The sequence below is a fragment of the Trichoderma harzianum genome, assembly GCF_003025095.1.
Source record: "Trichoderma harzianum CBS 226.95 unplaced genomic scaffold M431scaffold_8, whole genome shotgun sequence".
Lineage (NCBI taxonomy): Eukaryota > Fungi > Ascomycota > Sordariomycetes > Hypocreales > Hypocreaceae > Trichoderma > Trichoderma harzianum.
Window position 1 is genome coordinate 826,290 of NW_020209256.1, and position 17,020 is coordinate 843,309.

A 17,020-nucleotide genomic window follows, 5' to 3' on the forward strand; every position below is an offset into this window, starting at 1 on the left:
TGATTATGGAGATATATCATACTAGGTGTCAACTTGCGATATAGACGCATTTTAGATAGACATAGATATACAGGTATAGAAATACAAAGATGAGGCCTAATAAGAGATTCCATCAATAGTATCGTAGTTTGGAACCTCCAACAAATCGAAAAAGTTCACTTGACCTGAATCCATATCAGAAAACAGATCGTCCAACACAAACAGATTCGGCAACATTTCAGCGTTGGTGTTACTGAAGGCAGAATAATCGTTTGATAATAATGGAATCTCGCCCAGTGCCTCTAGAGGTGGCCTAGACGTTGAGTCCATGGTGCCTGTGATGTCGAGTTCTCGTGCATTTGATTGTCTTCCCATATCCTCCATACTCCCCAAGTGTTGATTATATGGGTGAGTGTTGTTCTTTTGTTGCTGTGAAGGATCAAGAGCAGGGCTAGCCGTCACCATACTCAGCTCTCCAGACTTGTTTCGGTTCGTAAGCTTTCTACGAAGTCGTTCAATAATGTCAACGAATAGTTTTAAGATCCAACCGCTGACGGGCCATGACTCTTGAAGACAAGTCAAGCCAAGCATGCATGTTCGTGCTCGATTCTCGGCAAGTTCTCTCCCAATAGCTCCTGATGTACAAAGAGAGAAAACGTGCATAGACAGGGAGTTGAAGAGAGCAGGGATACTGTCTGAGGGTCAGCTAATCAAAATTTTCAAAAGAATAGATCCAACAAGAGCACACGAACGTATGGATTTGGCAGAGCCGGACGAGAGATGTAGAAAGGATATCTTCCATCACTCTCGTAACTTCATTCGCAGCAGCCATAGCTTTCGGCCGATCTCCCCAGAAATTTGAAGCAGTATCGTCTCCAGTACTTGTAGGTCGACAAAGCAGGATCACACCAAAGCTGTGATAGTGAATATTAACACTGCGGCTTGGAATGTTCTGGCTCAAATTACATACTTGTAAGCCATGAGAAGCATCGCAGACCACAAGCCGTGACCGGTCTCGGCATGGACGCCTTTGTATTGTAATTCGGCTGGAACCTGCTGTCGAAAGTTTTCTAAATCGTCTTCAAGCTGAGTCTTTTGGGTAGGACTTGTTGATTGGACTGCCGCATATCGTGACGCGATTATCCTGCTGACTATGGTTTAAAGATGTAAGACTAGGTGTAGACATAGGACAACCTAAACAAGGACTTACATATTATGGATAGACGTGCCATTTGACAAGCATAAATCGCTTCTTCAGCTCCTAAAAGATTCTCATTGGCCATATCGCCGGGCTCGAGCATCTCTACATCACAATCTCTGTGGGCAATATGCTGTGGTCGACCGATAGAGCCACTCGTAAGCGTATCTCGAATGCGTATACACCACCATATGCGCCTCCAGAGCTTCGACTTTTCGCTACTCATGTGGGATTTGGCAGTTCTATCAATCGAAGATGTGAGCTTTTGACAGCAATCTGATGTCGCATAAGTTGAAAGAAGGTACTCACGATCTATGCATCCCTAGGCTCTGTGCTAGGCTCACAGCGATGCCCAGCCAATGCCACGAATCCTTTTCGTCATTTGATCCGCCCCACCAAAAGCTCATCAGGAATACAGCTGCAACGTTGTTCTCTTTGTCTGGATCCAAGTCGGCATCGTACAAGGCTTTGGCTTGCGTGTAAAAGACTGTACGAGCATGTTGCCTGCTCTTGCATCCTGTCAAGGCAATGTCCGCCTGGTCACATATTGTAGCAGCAACTAGCAACAATGCATTCAGAACTAGCAAGGACATTTGGTTGCGAAGACACTTCTGAAGAAAGTCTTGCCGGTTGAGCAAGGGAAAGGCTGGATGGAACCATCGGAAATACACATCAAGCATTCTCTCCAAGGCATCTGGCCCCAAGCGATGGAGGATATTTCTCTCACGTAACAGCGTTACTTGAATGTTGGCAATATTCTCACGTCCCATATCTGAGGGATCAAACCCCTCGGCAATGGGAAAATGAAGGCGCTTCTGATAGTTGAGTCTATGACTCAAAAAGGGAGCCAGCACATCGTGGATGGCATAAGTAAGACTAAACGAGTCGCCAGCGTAGAAAGTCCTGATGGAATCGTTTATTGGCTGTTGTGTTGGACGAACGCTCTGATCGGCAATATGCAGATAAAACAATGCACTCGAATCAGTAGGAGCTCGGCGTTCAAAGGATTGCGATAAGCCGCGTAGTAGTTGGCCATCCGCGGGTTCCACACTCGAGACGCCCTCAGCGATAGGAGCCCCATGATTGTTGCTGTGGTCTCTATGAGACACCGGTGACTGACCCTTTGGAGACGATACGGAAGTCGGTGTTTCGCCTCGCGTTTGTCCTTCACTTGGTGGTATATTCTTCCGACGAACATATCTGCGACCCTGGTTAGCCTTGTCATCAGAATTGAAGGAATTGCTACAAGGGATAACATGTCACATTTCCAACCTACCGTCCACGCTTTGAATCGATGAGGATACACTCGGCCTTGGCAATCTGGCATCCTGAACAAGGAACTCCAGGAGCTGCATCACACTTGACCTTTTTCGAATTACATCGGCGGCATGCTATCCGTGTTCTGTCTTTCGTACGGAGCCGGTTTCTCCTGTCCTTCGGGTTCTCCATGATGTTGGGAGCGCTTCCATCGCGGCATCTTACCACAACGTAAGTCCCTGCCTTCTATTTTATTCCCGGCTTCCATGGTCCATCATACGAATAACTACCACGTGCTCTTTGCTATAGTTCGTATACTTAGTACGGCATGTCACCCCAAATTCCTCTCCCCGCATTCGCTCGGCTTCTTCGGGGGGCGTTCGCCGGCCTGTCCTCCACACCTATCCCCACCACCCATCTCTGCCTCCAGATTTTTGTTGCCTCGTCAAGAATGGATGGATGCCACTAGTCGGTCGACAAAAGCCGATGCCGCTGACCAACTTCTACAGGATACCTTTCTATGTATAACCCTAGTCTACATGTGCTATTTCTGTACTGTGAATATGTCTCAGACATTGGGGAACATCAAGTTGACCTTTAGCATAGCACGGTCTTAGTAGCGGCAATGTAATACTGAAGAAGTAAAGCGGTAATGATAGACAAAACTAGTTGCTGATGGAGGTATGGTGGGGATAAGTTACTGCTCAGACCTCTAGCCCCAGTCCTCGCTTGTAGAGGCCTGCAAGTCCTAGTCACCCCGCCAAGCAGTTTATTCCCGATTCTAGATTCAGAGCTAAGAAGAAGGCTTCCTCTTAGGTGTAATGAGGCCGGATAATTAAGGGAGACTCATGGGTGATCGTTCAATCAATGTCTTCTATTACTGAATACAAGCGGCTATGCCGTGACTCTATAGTTGCTGTGTGTAGAAAACACTTGTCTCACTTGAATTCAGTCTTGTTGAGCTTGACAAATCCCCCAATACTCAAGTCTAATGTCGTCCATCGTCTGCTGAACTTTATGATGAATTCATACTAATTTCCCGTTAGCTATGCCCTTAGGTTACTGCATAAAAGGTGACGATGGCTTACTTGATCAAAATAGTCTTTGGCTCCGTGAAAGCTCGCAGCGCCTGTTACAAGTTAACACGCGTAAAGCATAGAGGTGAGAACGCAAACTTACGTATTCTCCAAATTCCCTACCGATCCCAGATGCCTTCTTTCCTCCAAATGGAGCTTGTATATGCATCTAAATAATCGTCAGCGGATTGGAAAAGATGAATAGCTTGGATCCAACTCAATACGTACCATGCTCACACAATTGACTCCCACAACTCCGGAGTCAATTCGAGCTGAGACTCTCAGGGCCCGATTAATATCTTTGGTAAAGACACCCGCCATTAAGCCATATTCTGTGTCGTTTGCAGCCTCAATCACTTCCTCTTCAGTGTCAAATGTCTTAACGACAACGACTGGGCCAAATACTTCGTTCCTGTAGATCTCTGCATCCGGCTTCGGATTGAGAAACACAGTTGGCTCTATGAAACACCCTTTAGTTCCGATTTGATTGCCGCCTACCACCAGCTCTGCTTCTTCCTTTCCTCGAGAAATCATGGCGCGAACTTTTTCGAATGCCGCTGAGTCGGCCAAAGGACCGTATCTTGTATCTGGGTCTTGAGGGTCCCCTATACCAAGTGCCGCTGCTCTCATCCGTTCAACATATTGAGAAATAAATTTCTCGGATATCGATTTTTGCACGTAAACTCGAGAGGCGGCGACGCATACTTGGCCTGTTCGAGCTAAGATGCCATTGATGGTCCTAAGTGATATTAATTAGTCTTGTGCATCAAATTATGCATGACTGGTAGAGGCTTTATGGCTTACCAAATAACTGCATTGTCGATGTCTGCGTCTTCAAATATGACTGCTGGACTTTTGCCTCCTGTGTTTATATTAGGTATGTACGTCCCGTCGTTGAAAGGCAAAGTTTGATGCATACCAAGCTCCAATGTTACCCGTTTCAGGTTACTCTGCGCAGCTGCAATTTGTATCTTCTTACCCGTAGCGACTGAGCCGGTAAAGCTAATCTAGCTCTTGTTAGCACTCTATATGAACCATCAACAAGATGGTACATGCAATACTCACTTTTCGTACACGCATGTGCTCAGCTAGCAACGCGCCAGTCTTACCATCACCTGGAAGAACTTGAACAACGCCAGGCGGGAAGCCAGCTTCTTCAAACAGTGGAGCAACAGCGAGAGAGCCTAGTGGACTTTTCTCTGAAGGCTTCACAATGAGAACGTTTCCTGTTGCTAAACATGGTGCAGCCTTGATAAACAGGGATGCTACAGGAGAATTATATGGGTTGATGGCAACGCATACACTGTAGAATAATTAGCCAGTAATGGAATGAACCGGAAGTAAACTGCTTACCCAAGAGGCTCTTGCCGAACGAGTTTCACGAATCCATCATCAGCTGGAAAGTAGTCACCCCGTAACTTATCGGTCCAACCAGCTGTACTATTTGATTAGATCGCTGCAATATTCCACTTCCTAAAGCATTATGAGAAGAACATACCGTAGTACAAAAGACAATTTTTAATATAGTTCTTTTCTCTGGTAGGGATTAGGGAGATGGGATTTCCCGTTGTAAGAGAGTCAAGATGCAAAATGTCAGGCAGTCTTGTCTCCAGGATATCGGCCAGCTTTCTAAAACACTCTGACCGCTGTGATGAGGTAAAAGTAGCCCATGGGCCATTGAAAGCTGCTTCGGCGTATTTTACGGCAGCGTCAACGTCCACCTTATCGGCAATAGGTATCTTCTCTGCAACCAATGTGCTGTCTTTTGGATTGAGCAGCGACAACGTATCTGTAGAATTTGACTCTATGTACTTCCCATTAACATATAATTTGTTAAACGAAGTTTTGCTAAAAGAAATTGGAATCGACTGGCCGAGCAGCGCCATCATGAATCTGAAATGCAAATTGAATGGTGAATTCGAATACGCTTTCAAACTTTGGTATGGATGATTCCTTTTGAGCAAATGCCCATAATATTATATCAATGTCAATTTATTTTCTGTCATGACGTTCATACTGCTATGCAGCATATTGAGAAATCTATGGGGGCGTTTAGTGTCTAGCATGACACTTTTCGGCTTCTTTCGGCGACTACGAGAAGCCGAACAGATAAAGGAAACACTTGTAACCAAAATAACCTGGCAATTCAAGTATATGGTATTATTAAGGAACCCCATCATCGGCTTCTGCTTGCAATTGTATGGATACCGGCTGTTCCGCCAGATGATGAAGGCGATAACATGATGCAGCACGTACTGGGTAGAAAAGGCTAACATGTTCGGCTCAACATCATATTTCTAGAGTATAATTGGTATTGAGTGTACATTTTTTTTGAGCCTCTTTGAAACCTTTCAAGTTCAAATTCAGCAAAAATGGCAATGAAAGCAGTAGTGTTCCGGGGCGCCTTTGATGTTGGCGTCGAAACGAGAGCCAAACCAACTATTCGCGATCAAACGGATGCTATTGTAAAGGTCAAGGTAGCTGGAATATGTGGAAGGTACTGTGCAGATTTTCTTCTATTAGAGACCTCTTTGTGAGGCGTTGCTCACAATTTATAGTGAATTGCATATGTATCGTGGCCACCAGAAAACGGCTACTGGTCACATTATGGTATGTTTGGCAACTGAACAAATTTACACAGAGGCTAACATATATCTCCCACTATTAGGGCCATGAATTCATTGGAATCGTTGACCAAGTAGGCTCAGATGTCAACAGATTTGCAGTTGGTGATGAAGTTGTTTCCATATTCTCTCCTGTCTGGTATGTTCACTCATGTATAATTACGATTAAACGATGATAATAACATGCAACTAGTCTGAGATGTTGGTATTGTAAACAAGGACTTACCAACCGATGTGTCGAGGGAGTCGCCTTTGGAACCCAAAAGCTCGATGGCGGACAGGCTGAGTTTGTGAGAGTACCTTTTGCGGATGGCACTCTACACCTTGTACCAGAAGATTTGGATAGGTCTCTGCTCATCATGATGTGCGACATCTTTCCAACTGGGTATTATGGGGCCAGCCGGGCTATTGAAGGTTTGCAAAACCAGTTGCAATCGCCACTGACAAGCTTTCATAAACAAAAATCGACTTCGGATGGTCAAAATGGACACACAAATGGTGATCAATCTCTTGATGCTCTTAGGTCCTCAGTCGTTGTTTGTCTCGGTTGTGGGCCTGTCGGTATCTGTGCCATTGCCACCGCTCGATCAAAAGGGATTCAGACCGTTTTGGCAGTAGACAGCGTCGATGATCGCCTCGAAGAAGCCGCTCAGCTGGGCGCAATTCCACTCAACTTCTCCAAGCACGATATATTAGAAGAAGTCAAGTCCCGGACCCAAGGTCGCGGAGCAGACGCGGTCATTGAAGTGGTAGGCAACCCAGCAGCTCTCAAGTCTGCCTTTGAGTTGTTGCGTCCATGTGGAATTTTATCTTCAGTGGGCTTTCACCAAGACGATCTCCCATTCACCGGACTGGACTGCTATCTTAAAAACATAACGTAAGTCGCCTCTTTACTCACTTGGTGTGGCTACAAACTTACACACCGATGCAGTATGAACTTCGGTCGGGTCCCAGTTCGTACGGTCTTCAACGACGCACTGCAATGTCTAAGGGAGAACCAGCATGTATTAAGGAACTATGTTACTCATGAACTATCACTAGATGATGCTGCTCTTGGCTATGACTTGTTTGAAAAGAGGGTTGCAAGAAAAGTAATACTACAAGTGTAATTAGATCAGATAATTTAGCTGTTCAGCCTTTCAAAGTTATCATTTCTACCGATATAAATAACGAGCTTTTGAAAGTATCTCTCCCGTTAGACAAAAGTTCATAAAGAGGTAGAATGCAATGTCGCGATGCCTCGCCTGGTACTCCGGGTATCACACCAATTCATCATGCTCTGCAGGACTTCTCGATATTGCTCCACTACACAAGTGCCTCGCTACTATTACCTAGTATTTTCACGCCCTTGGACTTGTCAGCATCAGAAGAGGTAAGGACGCGCATCTCGAGATTCTTGGTCATGATGGGTCATCTTGCAAAACACGAGTCATGTAGACCCTTATCCACACAAAGTAAGATTCGCGGGGAATGGCTTTGTCGGCATCGGCTGCCGATCGCCGACAGCGTCACTTACCGGTGACCCCTCGGCCGAGTTGGACCGTCCACCAGCTCCTACTATCGGCTGAATCCCAAGAGGCCGAAACTATGTGATCCTCGGGTGAAGTTTAGGTGACCTCGTTTGCCATTACATACAAGATAGATGTAAGGGGGCACTGTGGACTTTTGCTTAGCTAGTAGAAAGGGTAATGGCTTCGACGTTGCAAACCTGAGCCGTGTCTACAATAACACCTTCTAGCTCTTACATCTTCTGAACCATCAAGTAGCCGCAATGATTGAGAAACCGCACATTCGTATTGGCAATGTCTCCGGTGCCACGGGCGACCACCCGCATGCCATGGCACGCATGGTGCGCTCTGGGAATGTCCATGTCATCACAGGTGATTGGCTATCCGAGATGAACATTGCTTGGAATGCCATCACGAGACAGGAGGTCGACGAGAGCCTAGGATATGAGAATGGCTTCTACCAGCAGCTTGAAGAATGCATCGATGACATCGTTGCGCGGGACATTCGAGTCGTAACTAATGCTGGCGCATTGAATGTCATGGGCCTATACAACAAAGTGAGGCGCCTCTGTGAGCAACGAGGATACGAGAATTGCGTGGTGGCCGCCGTATTGGGAGACGACATCACAGACTTGCTCGTGGACAAAGTCTCGGGCAAGAAGCACACGGGCTTCAAGCACTTGGACCATCCCGAAATCTCCCTTGACGACTGGAACTTCACGCCGTGCGCTGGAAATGCCTACATCGGCTGTTGGGGTATCACAGCAGCTCTTCGAGCTGGTGCCAACATTGTCATATGTGGAAGATGCACCGATGCTTCTCCAGTAATGGGAGCAGCTGCGTGGTACTATGGGTGGGGAGAGGACAAATTCGACGAGCTGGCAGGATCTTTGCTGGCTGCCCATTTGATCGAATGTGGTCCATATGTTGTTGGAGCAAACTTTTCCGGCTTCAAAGACTTCCTTCCAGACCTCGTTGATCTTGCGTTTCCCATTGCTGAGATCGACTCTAAAGGCGGCTGCGTCATTACCAAAACTGCAGAGGGAGGAGGTCATGTCACAGAAGGGACAGTAAAAGCCCAATTGCTGTATGAGCTTCAGGGTCACCTCTACCTGAATCCGGACGTTGTCGCCGATCTGTCAGCCGTTGCTGTAAGGGAAGAGGCAACAAATCGCATAAAGGTAACAGGCATCAAGGGATTGGCGCCTCCAGCTACGACCAAGGCCATGATAGCAGCCAGGGGAGGCTATCAGGCTGAAGCAACATTCTACATCAATGGATTAGACGTTGTGGAAAAAGCTACCATGATGAAGAATCAGCTGGCTCATATTTTCCGCGACAGTCGGTTCAGCAAACTCAGCATTGAGCTCTACGGGACACCAGCTGAGAATCCATCATCTCAGCAGGCTGGTACCGTGTCACTGAGAGTGTTTGCACAAGCTCGCAAGAAGGAAGACATTGATGAAATGAACTTCAAGATCCCGATATACGCCTTGCGTATGCAGAGCTATCCCGGCTACCACATGAACCTCGACTTCCGAACAATGACACCAAAGGCATTCATGGAGATGTTCCCTGCACTGATGCCGCTGTCATTGGTAGATCACCACGTCCAGCTGAGCACTGGAGAGGTTATCAAGATTGATCCTCCAAGAATCACATCAACATACCCCATAGTACGGCCATCGGCAGACACAACACATCCGGTAGACCTTTTATCCTTTGGCCCAACCGAATTCGCTCCTCTCGGCAGCATTGTCCATGCAAGGTCGGGTGACAAAGCCGATAATTCCAACGTGGGTTTCTTTGTTCGAGATGCCTCAGAGTATCCGTGGCTGAGGACCCTATTGAGTGTTCACAAACTCAAAGAACTTTTGGGCGAGGACTGGCATCGCGGCAACCCGAACAGAAGGGTAGAACGAGTCGAGTTTCCCAACATCAACGCTGTCCACTTGTGAGTACTTTATCTTACTTTGCACATTAACGTATGCTAATGAATGATTCTAGTCGGATACTTGACAATCTAAATGGAGGCATAGCGTCATCGGATAGAATTGATGGGCTTGGAAAGGGAGTTGCCGAGTATTTGCGCAGCAAATATGTGGATATACCAAGAGCATTCTTAGAAAGAGGCCGGATATGAAGCAAACCTTGTAAGATCACATACATGCATTGTAGGATAAGATATTAAATATTAAACACCTGAATCTCCATTTTGCAACGTTCCTTTGCGAATCGCATGCTGTTGTACATATTCATTGATTCATGTCCCATTCATTACCCATGAATCTGTCGTAGCCTCCAATTTCGCCCAACCAGTCATTGCTGAGCTGCAAAATAGCATCATCTCCCCATGGCATATTATACATCCTTTGAAGCTCAGGTAAACAGTCTCGGAGAGCATTATCGGCTGCCAGAGGCGTCCCGAGGCTGAACGCCTGCCTTCCACTATCCTCTTGTAAGCCATTGTCATTAAGTCCCGTAAAAGCCGTCTCCCGAGAGTGGTATCCGCCGTTGTTAGGTCCGACTTCCGCCAATGTCGGCTCAGAAACAAGACTATTTTGCATATTAATATCATTACTTGGAGTTTGGCTTAAAGATTGTATAGCTAACATAGCCGAATGGTTGTCTTGTCGAGCGGTTAGGGAGCCGGACTGGCGAGTATGTGAAAGTGCTTCTACTGCGTCCTCGACGAGAGCATCACTGAGACGGTCGAATACTTCATGACAGTTCTTTTGAGAATTACACCTCTCGGAAACGCCAACAATGACATTTGAACATGCTCGACAGTCGTTGACAATCTCAACAATGGTCGGCTCCTGAAGCAGCTGGAATCGATTGCCATCGCCCTCTCCGCCATTACGACGACGCCTCTTTTCACGAAAATGTCGACTCAAGGCATATATGTAGGATATTCCGGCCATGAAAACTGCATGAAGCACCATCCAAGAGAAATTGATCTTGCGCGATCGGAACAAATAGGCGTAGAGTGTAATCGACTGCCTTGCTGCTGAAAAGACGTGTTGTAAATTAGACCCATCTCGTCCATCCGAGACTGTAAAAGCTGACGGGCGGTAGAGAAGGAGGACGCCATTGTGGTACAGAAGCTCATACCAAGCTTTTGATCGAAAGCTAGATCGGGCTTCCGCAAGAGGAGTCGACAAGTCCATATCCGGAGTATTGAGACGATTTGTTTCTGCTCGCCATGCGTTCAATTCGGTGGCAAGCTGATCACGCTTCTGGTAAAAGTCTGCTGAAGATTGAATACCGCCTTTGACGCCGCGATGCAGTGAAGTGAGGCACCGGCCGCATATATCACGATAGCGTACAATATGAACAAAGATAGCCGTGCGATATCTTGACGGAATCTGTGAAGAGTCCCGGTCACTTCCCGGACTCAGAGTAGACACGCTCGCCGTTTCTTCAAAGTCATCGGTCGGGAGTTCAACGTCGATATCTTCAACACAGATAGCCAACGGACGCCCTAATGTAACGGATATGACTCTATAACATTGACACATTCCTCATTAGCAGATGTTCTGTAGAGTCAAGCGATATTCAGAAGGACTAACCTGTCGAGAGCATAAACGCTCCAGAAACACCTTCGACGAACTTCGTTTTCCTCATATTTGGGTGATAGAAATGATACATCGGCAGTATCACGTCTCGAGCCAGCCGTCCGGTACGTGGCCTCGCGATGTAAACCGAGCTCGAAACACATGCGCACCGCAATACCAACAATGTGCCAGAGACCTGATTATGGAGCTGTTAGTTACAGATGGTTTCCCTTAGCAAGGGAAAAGACCCATTGGAGCTCACTTACTATCAGAAGCATGATTTGTAGAATTGCTCAGTCGGAACTGGCAGAGCAGTAGCATGGCTTGCAAAGCCCGTAGCCCGCCCTCGAACAGCACGGCATTGAGATAGTCGGTGGCCTTTTGAAGATGCGTTTCTGCATCCGGCAAGACTCTCCAGTTGAACTTGTATACTTGAGATGTAGCGATAGCCAAGATCATGTGGAACATGAACATCTCAAAGGGGTGCGTCTTTTCAAAGCTCGCATCGCTATAGATACCGTCCACCACGGCCCTTACCGCCCGGGGATGCAAAAAGGGGTAGCTAAGATGATCGTGTGCCAGATATGCTTCGATGAGACTTCGAGCAAGCTGTTCCGCCGGAAGTGAACGATCCCCGGTGTCCCAATCTGTCCTTCCGGGACTTCGGTGAGGAGGCACAGAAGATACAGATGAGGTTGGTGCATCTCTTTCGACATCGACCGCGACACCGGCTCTCACCAGACTAGCAAGAATGATACCACTGGTCGGTCCTAGGAAAAGGCTATCACCGCCAACACTAGTAGAAAGAAAGGTCACCTCATTCGCAACTTCGTTATCGCTGGCGATAGAAGACCGCGAGCTGGATCGATCTTCCCCATCTCGTGCCGCTCTGTGGACGACCGTTCGATGGGCCTTATTGGCCGATGTAAGTGCCTTGTTCGCCGCCTCAAGCTGCTGAATCCGGCGCTCAAGAGTCTGGACATGACTTCGCGGAAATGTGGGCTCTTTGACCCTCTCAGAATAGACACATGCCGACCTTGACTTCTTGCAAGGACTGCATTCCGGCCGTGTCTTATCACACCTTGTCTTGCGCCGATGGCAGCGGTCGCACGCCTGAATCTGGGATGCGTCGACGCTCATCTCACTTGGTCTGACATTGTCACTGGGACCTTCGGAGGGGCCAGGCCGATAATTTCGGAGAAAACAATATCGTCCTCGGGCTGCTGAGATGGTCTGAACAGGGCACTGTAGGCTGGAATTAGCTGCTAAAACGCGCCCTCCAGCCCGGCTTTTTATCCGCCCGCTGATGTTGAGGACTCGTCGGTCCGATATCCGCACTGCGGCAAAGGACATCCGAACACGGCCTCTGTTCACATACAAAACTACAGATACTTTCACTATTGGCATCTAATATCTGATATTTGAGAGCGTTCAAAGACGAGCTTGGCAATTAAATGAAATTGCAATTGTATTTACAATTACAACGAGTGATTAGAATATCTATTGCACTTCTTAGTACTTGAAGAAGACGCCATTTCCTGCTCCACCGTTCCGGTTGCGCCACACATAGTAACAGTGCATGCCGACACAAGAAGCCGACACAAAGAGGAGCAAGCCTGCATTGGTCCAGTGCCCAGTGGGATATCCCTTCTTCGCCTCGTCTGCCTTGTAGATCCACACGCCGACGATCTGGCCCGGTGCTCCCATGGAAATGTTGAGCGCAATAGCCAGGCCAATTGCAGCAGTGGAATACAAATTCGAGGAAAGCCAGCCCAGCAATGGGGGAATGCAGGCAAATGAACCGCAAGTTGCGATAATGAGGCAGCCGTAGCGAGACTGGACAACAACGTTAGTTGAGAGAGCGATCCAAGAAGAAGACGAGCATGACGTACTGCAAAGTGATCGGCTGGAAGTGTAGCTGATGCAATGAAGCCTACAGCTCCAAGGAGAGAAAATCCGGCCGAGTGCAAGGCACGCCTTGGTAATAGTCAGTTTCAGCGATTTGTGATTTGCTAATCATCAACTCACTTGTTGAAGTGGTCTCCAGACCATGAAGCGAGCAAGGTCACAACGTAAGCCGCCGCGTAGGGAGGCACAGTCATGAGCTGGGCCTTGAGATCGGTAAACTAATAGGGTGTCGCTTGTCAATGCCTACTTCTCAAATGGGTAGCTAGAGATTGAGAGAACCAAGCTTACTCCTAATCCAGCAACAATGGACGGCGTGAAGAGTGACAAACTCGAGAATGGAGTAGAAATGCCAAAGTAAATCTGGAACAACAGTCGTCAGCGGTGATTCGTTTCAAATCCATAACAGAAACTTTCTTACAAAGTAATGGGCCCAGAGTCTCCATTCAAAGAGTGTAGACTTGGCTTCCTCCCACGTTAGAGGTTTGCCAGACCCATGAGAACCCTGATCAGAGAGTCGCAAAGCCGCAAAGTCCTTCTCCTCGGTCGACAGCCATGATACTGTCTCGGGGTAATCCGGGAGGAAGAACCAGACCAAAAGGGAAGAAGCCACAGATGGGGCTCCCTCGATGATGAAGAGCCAGCGCCAAGCAGAGATGCCGCTCACTTGGTTCATATGACCGACACCAAAGGCAATCGCGCCACCAAAGGCACCAGCCAGGGTGGCAGATGCCAGGATAGCAGCAACTCGAATCGATCGTTCATCTACGCGGTACCAAAACGTCAAGTAGTAGACCAAGCCGGGGAATAATCCTTAACGAGAGCGATTAGTAACCGTACGCGATTCTTCTCAAGATGTGAAGATATCCACTACTTACCTGCTTCAACAACTCCCAGGAGGAATCGTACTGCCGTTACTGACGAGTGGTTCTGTGTCGCAGCAATGCACATCGTGATGGTTCCCCACGAAAACATGAGGAAGGCAATCCATCGGCTCGGCTTCAGCTTCTTAAGGAAATAGTTGGATGGAACTTCAAAAATCGCATACGCAATAAGAAAGACCATGAGCGCGATTGTGTACTGGTAGTTGGTCATGTGCGTTTCGGTCAAGAGATCATTGCCTGTCGACGCGTTCAAGACCTTTGCATTTCCAATGTTTGATCTGTCAAGGTAGCACAGAAGATAGATTCCTGCCGTGATTGGAATGATCCTCAAGTCTTGTTTCCGCACCAAGGCCCTGGATCGAGCAGTGTCGATGTGTGCCAATGATGATCCATCGCGGGCATCAGACAAGTGCTATAGCGGTATTAGCAAAGGGTTGGCTAGAGATTCGAGAGTTGCAATGCATACCTCTTTTGTTGTTTCAATGTCCTCGTCCATGTGGACGCCGGCAAAGTCTTCTTTCTCCGCCGCCATATTCGTTGCGAGAAGCTGATGGAATATGCTTGGAAGTTCTTCAAGAATTGCAATCCTTCAGCGAATGGTGACACCCAAGACGCTCAATGGATCGATTACCCCACAGATTGAACAATTTCGAGATCGAGCCGTTGTACATATAGCATTCTCTTCTTCTCTTCCCCAGGAATTACCCCAGATCTCTCTCCGCATCTCCAACAGCCTAAAGGAGCAGTCCACCTTTTGCGAACATCGGCGCCATGGGGCCGCTGTCGGCGGAGAGATGCCGATAACGTGGCGCCAATCGCTGACCTTGACGTTTGCGCTACGGGCTTACGGCTGGGAGAAATGGAACGGTTTGTTAGCGACAGCAGCAGCCACCACGTGCTTGTAGATGTTCTAATGCTGAATTACGACGAGATCTAGACCAATGCTGGATGCGGAGTGTTTGCCTCAGTGTGGTCACATCAGTAGTCATGGCAAGAAGTGCGTTTACCCCGTAAACTCCAATATAATAGCTTAAGCGGCCTTGTCAAGCCGATCGGTCAACAGGCTGAGATTTACGGGATGGTTCGCCGACACATATTTTTCGGTTCCCGGATCGCGAATGGATTTATGAGCCCAGTTGTCATTATGTCCATTAATATGCCGAGCCATTGATCTCCACAATGGTTGAAGCCTGCTCGGCGTCTCACTCTGGCGTTCGCCCGCAATACGATGCGGAGTCGGCATGTTGATGTTGCCCTAGCGCTTAAATCTGATTTGTGACCACGGTCTTTGTCGAGAGTGTCCCTCATACCTAGTCCCCAAGTTATTTTGTCTTTCAATTTCGAGTCAGGGGTTTCTCTCGTTGAGGAGATGGAAGTCATAGAGGAAATTACTCGTTGAATCGGTGATTCTATAGGATTGGTCTGGATGATTGAATTCCGTATTAAATACTTTAATGTCGCTTTTAATTGTTGTTAACTCCTTGCTTATTAAGTTATCTCATCACAGAATTTTACTCAGGGGCTTGAGCTTCAACTCAAGGCGAAAGTCAACCCATCTTGCTGAACTTTGGTCTGTGATCGTGAGCGAGTTATCTACTGCAATCTAACTGTCTGTGATACCGCATTAAGATGCTGAGACGTGAATTTTGCAGGTGGGCCAGGGCGCATCAAGTTCACCACCGGGGGGGTGACCCACAAGATCATATCGAATCTTCATTCTAGGCAAATTCAGTATATGACGGACATCAGTAATGAAACATGAGATATATTCTGGACGAAAACAGTGGCTTCCGCCTTGAAAATGATTCGTCTTACCTCACAGTCCGGTATCTTCTTTGGGCCATGTGGGAAAGAGGACGTTTGAATGGCATTCTCAACATTGTGTGCACAATACAGAGTAATATATCTGACCAATGAAATCGGGAACTAAGCATCAGGTGTGATCAATTCACCAGCCTTTAGCATTATCTTTGGCTTAATATGGAGTAGGGCAATGCCATTTTGCCCAAAGCTGCAGTGCCAAGATCTGAAAGCATGCTTATTTTAAGCCCTGCATTTTCAGGCACATCAAGCCGTAATAACCTCTTCTGTGTCTATTTTCTGCCCTCATCGGAAGATACTAATGCCGCTCTTACTGATAGCGGCATCGTATAGCCCTTTAGGGTGCATGAGTTGGCGTACTCTAACATGCAGGTAGCTCACCACCTACTTACCCATCAGCTTACCACCACACATATGTTCTAGATAAAGACTCTCCATACTAATATCGCATATTACCTATTCGTGATCAGTTCGATCTTCCGCTTTTACCAATAAGCTTAAGTTGATTGTTAAATACATGGCAAAACACGGAGTACTGCATGTCATTTTATCTCCATATCATTGTTTCGGACAGCAAGATTAGTAGGTGACCAAGAAGGCAGTAGCAAACTAGGTTGTACGCGGTTATAGAGAAGCCTTTAAATCGCAAGCTGTCATTAGGTGTGGTCATTCAATGAGCATATAAGGCGATAGATACAAAGAAGTTACTCTTGCTTACCAAGCCAGTGCCAGTGGCAATGCCTCAACAACAGGCCTAATCATAGCGTAGCCCAGAATAGATCAAGATACCGTTTCATTGCAAGGGTTTTGAGCACGGATACCTGAGAGTTCAATGTCTTGTTACGTTTAATAAATAGTAAATTAATAGTCGATAAGATCAAATACGACTCGGACCTCGCATTCCGCGCTCCGACGCTATCGCGGCGGCTTGATCCTTCTCCCTCACGGGACGTCGAAATGGGGCGAAATTGAGTCCAGTGATGATGCCCTATTCGTCTGTATGACTCAAAGCCCTCCTTTTCTGTCTCGAACAAATCTTTCACTTCTACTTCCTTCTCATTTCTTTCTAATAGAAAGTTGAAAGGCACCATTCACATATAGATGAAATGAATTCTTTCCAAGTGCGGCTTTCACACGTAAGATTGTGGGGAGCTGGAATTGCCAAGCGGTTGGAAGCATGTTTGCATAAGTCGGTAGCCAAAAATACGCTC

At 47.2% G+C, this 17,020-nt stretch overlaps 6 protein-coding genes across 6 annotated transcripts; 2 read left to right on the top strand and 4 right to left on the bottom strand.

Annotated features, from left to right (window-relative positions):
- Window positions 1-77: 77 nt before the first annotated feature.
- M431DRAFT_17901 (hypothetical protein) lies at window positions 78-2,644 on the bottom strand. Its single transcript, XM_024913103.1, has 6 exons — window positions 2,454-2,644; window positions 1,487-2,377; window positions 1,190-1,419; window positions 950-1,130; window positions 732-893; window positions 78-670 (listed from the first exon to the last, which is right to left on the bottom strand). The coding sequence occupies exons 1-6, from the start codon at window positions 2,624-2,626 to the stop codon at window positions 97-99; spliced, it is 2,211 nt and encodes a 736-aa protein (XP_024772974.1). The 5' UTR covers window positions 2,627-2,644; the 3' UTR covers window positions 78-96.
- Window positions 2,645-3,518: 874 nt separating this feature from the next.
- On the bottom strand, window positions 3,519-5,396 carry M431DRAFT_89040 (hypothetical protein; the record flags this gene model as incomplete). Its single annotated transcript, XM_024923977.1, has 8 exons — window positions 3,519-3,563; window positions 3,614-3,679; window positions 3,739-4,249; window positions 4,315-4,372; window positions 4,430-4,517; window positions 4,576-4,813; window positions 4,864-4,945; window positions 5,009-5,396. 8 exons carry the CDS (start codon window positions 5,394-5,396, stop codon window positions 3,519-3,521), a joined length of 1,476 nt encoding a protein of 491 aa, XP_024772975.1.
- A 486-nt stretch (window positions 5,397-5,882) lies between these two features.
- On the top strand, window positions 5,883-7,243 carry M431DRAFT_88572 (hypothetical protein; the record flags this gene model as incomplete). The annotated part of the gene is made up of 5 exons (XM_024923923.1): window positions 5,883-6,007; window positions 6,069-6,120; window positions 6,179-6,273; window positions 6,328-7,011; window positions 7,066-7,243. 5 exons carry the CDS (start codon window positions 5,883-5,885, stop codon window positions 7,241-7,243), a joined length of 1,134 nt encoding a protein of 377 aa, XP_024772976.1.
- A 662-nt stretch (window positions 7,244-7,905) lies between these two features.
- Window positions 7,906-9,785, top strand: M431DRAFT_496599 (hypothetical protein; the record flags this gene model as incomplete). The annotated part of the gene is made up of 2 exons (XM_024917510.1): window positions 7,906-9,596; window positions 9,650-9,785. The coding sequence occupies 2 exons, from the start codon at window positions 7,906-7,908 to the stop codon at window positions 9,783-9,785; spliced, it is 1,827 nt and encodes a 608-aa protein (XP_024772977.1).
- Window positions 9,786-9,821: 36 nt separating this feature from the next.
- M431DRAFT_509588 (hypothetical protein) lies at window positions 9,822-12,411 on the bottom strand. Its single transcript, XM_024919323.1, has 3 exons — window positions 11,466-12,411; window positions 11,215-11,395; window positions 9,822-11,146 (listed from the first exon to the last, which is right to left on the bottom strand). Exons 1-3 carry the CDS (start codon window positions 12,337-12,339, stop codon window positions 9,898-9,900), a joined length of 2,304 nt encoding a protein of 767 aa, XP_024772978.1. The 5' UTR covers window positions 12,340-12,411; the 3' UTR covers window positions 9,822-9,897.
- Window positions 12,412-12,692: 281 nt separating this feature from the next.
- Window positions 12,693-14,670, bottom strand: M431DRAFT_17904 (hypothetical protein). The gene is made up of 7 exons (XM_024913104.1): window positions 14,455-14,670; window positions 13,983-14,400; window positions 13,526-13,917; window positions 13,396-13,467; window positions 13,228-13,325; window positions 13,092-13,176; window positions 12,693-13,035 (listed from the first exon to the last, which is right to left on the bottom strand). The coding sequence occupies exons 1-7, from the start codon at window positions 14,518-14,520 to the stop codon at window positions 12,712-12,714; spliced, it is 1,455 nt and encodes a 484-aa protein (XP_024772979.1). The 5' UTR covers window positions 14,521-14,670; the 3' UTR covers window positions 12,693-12,711.
- Between the last annotated feature and the right edge of the window lie 2,350 nt (window positions 14,671-17,020).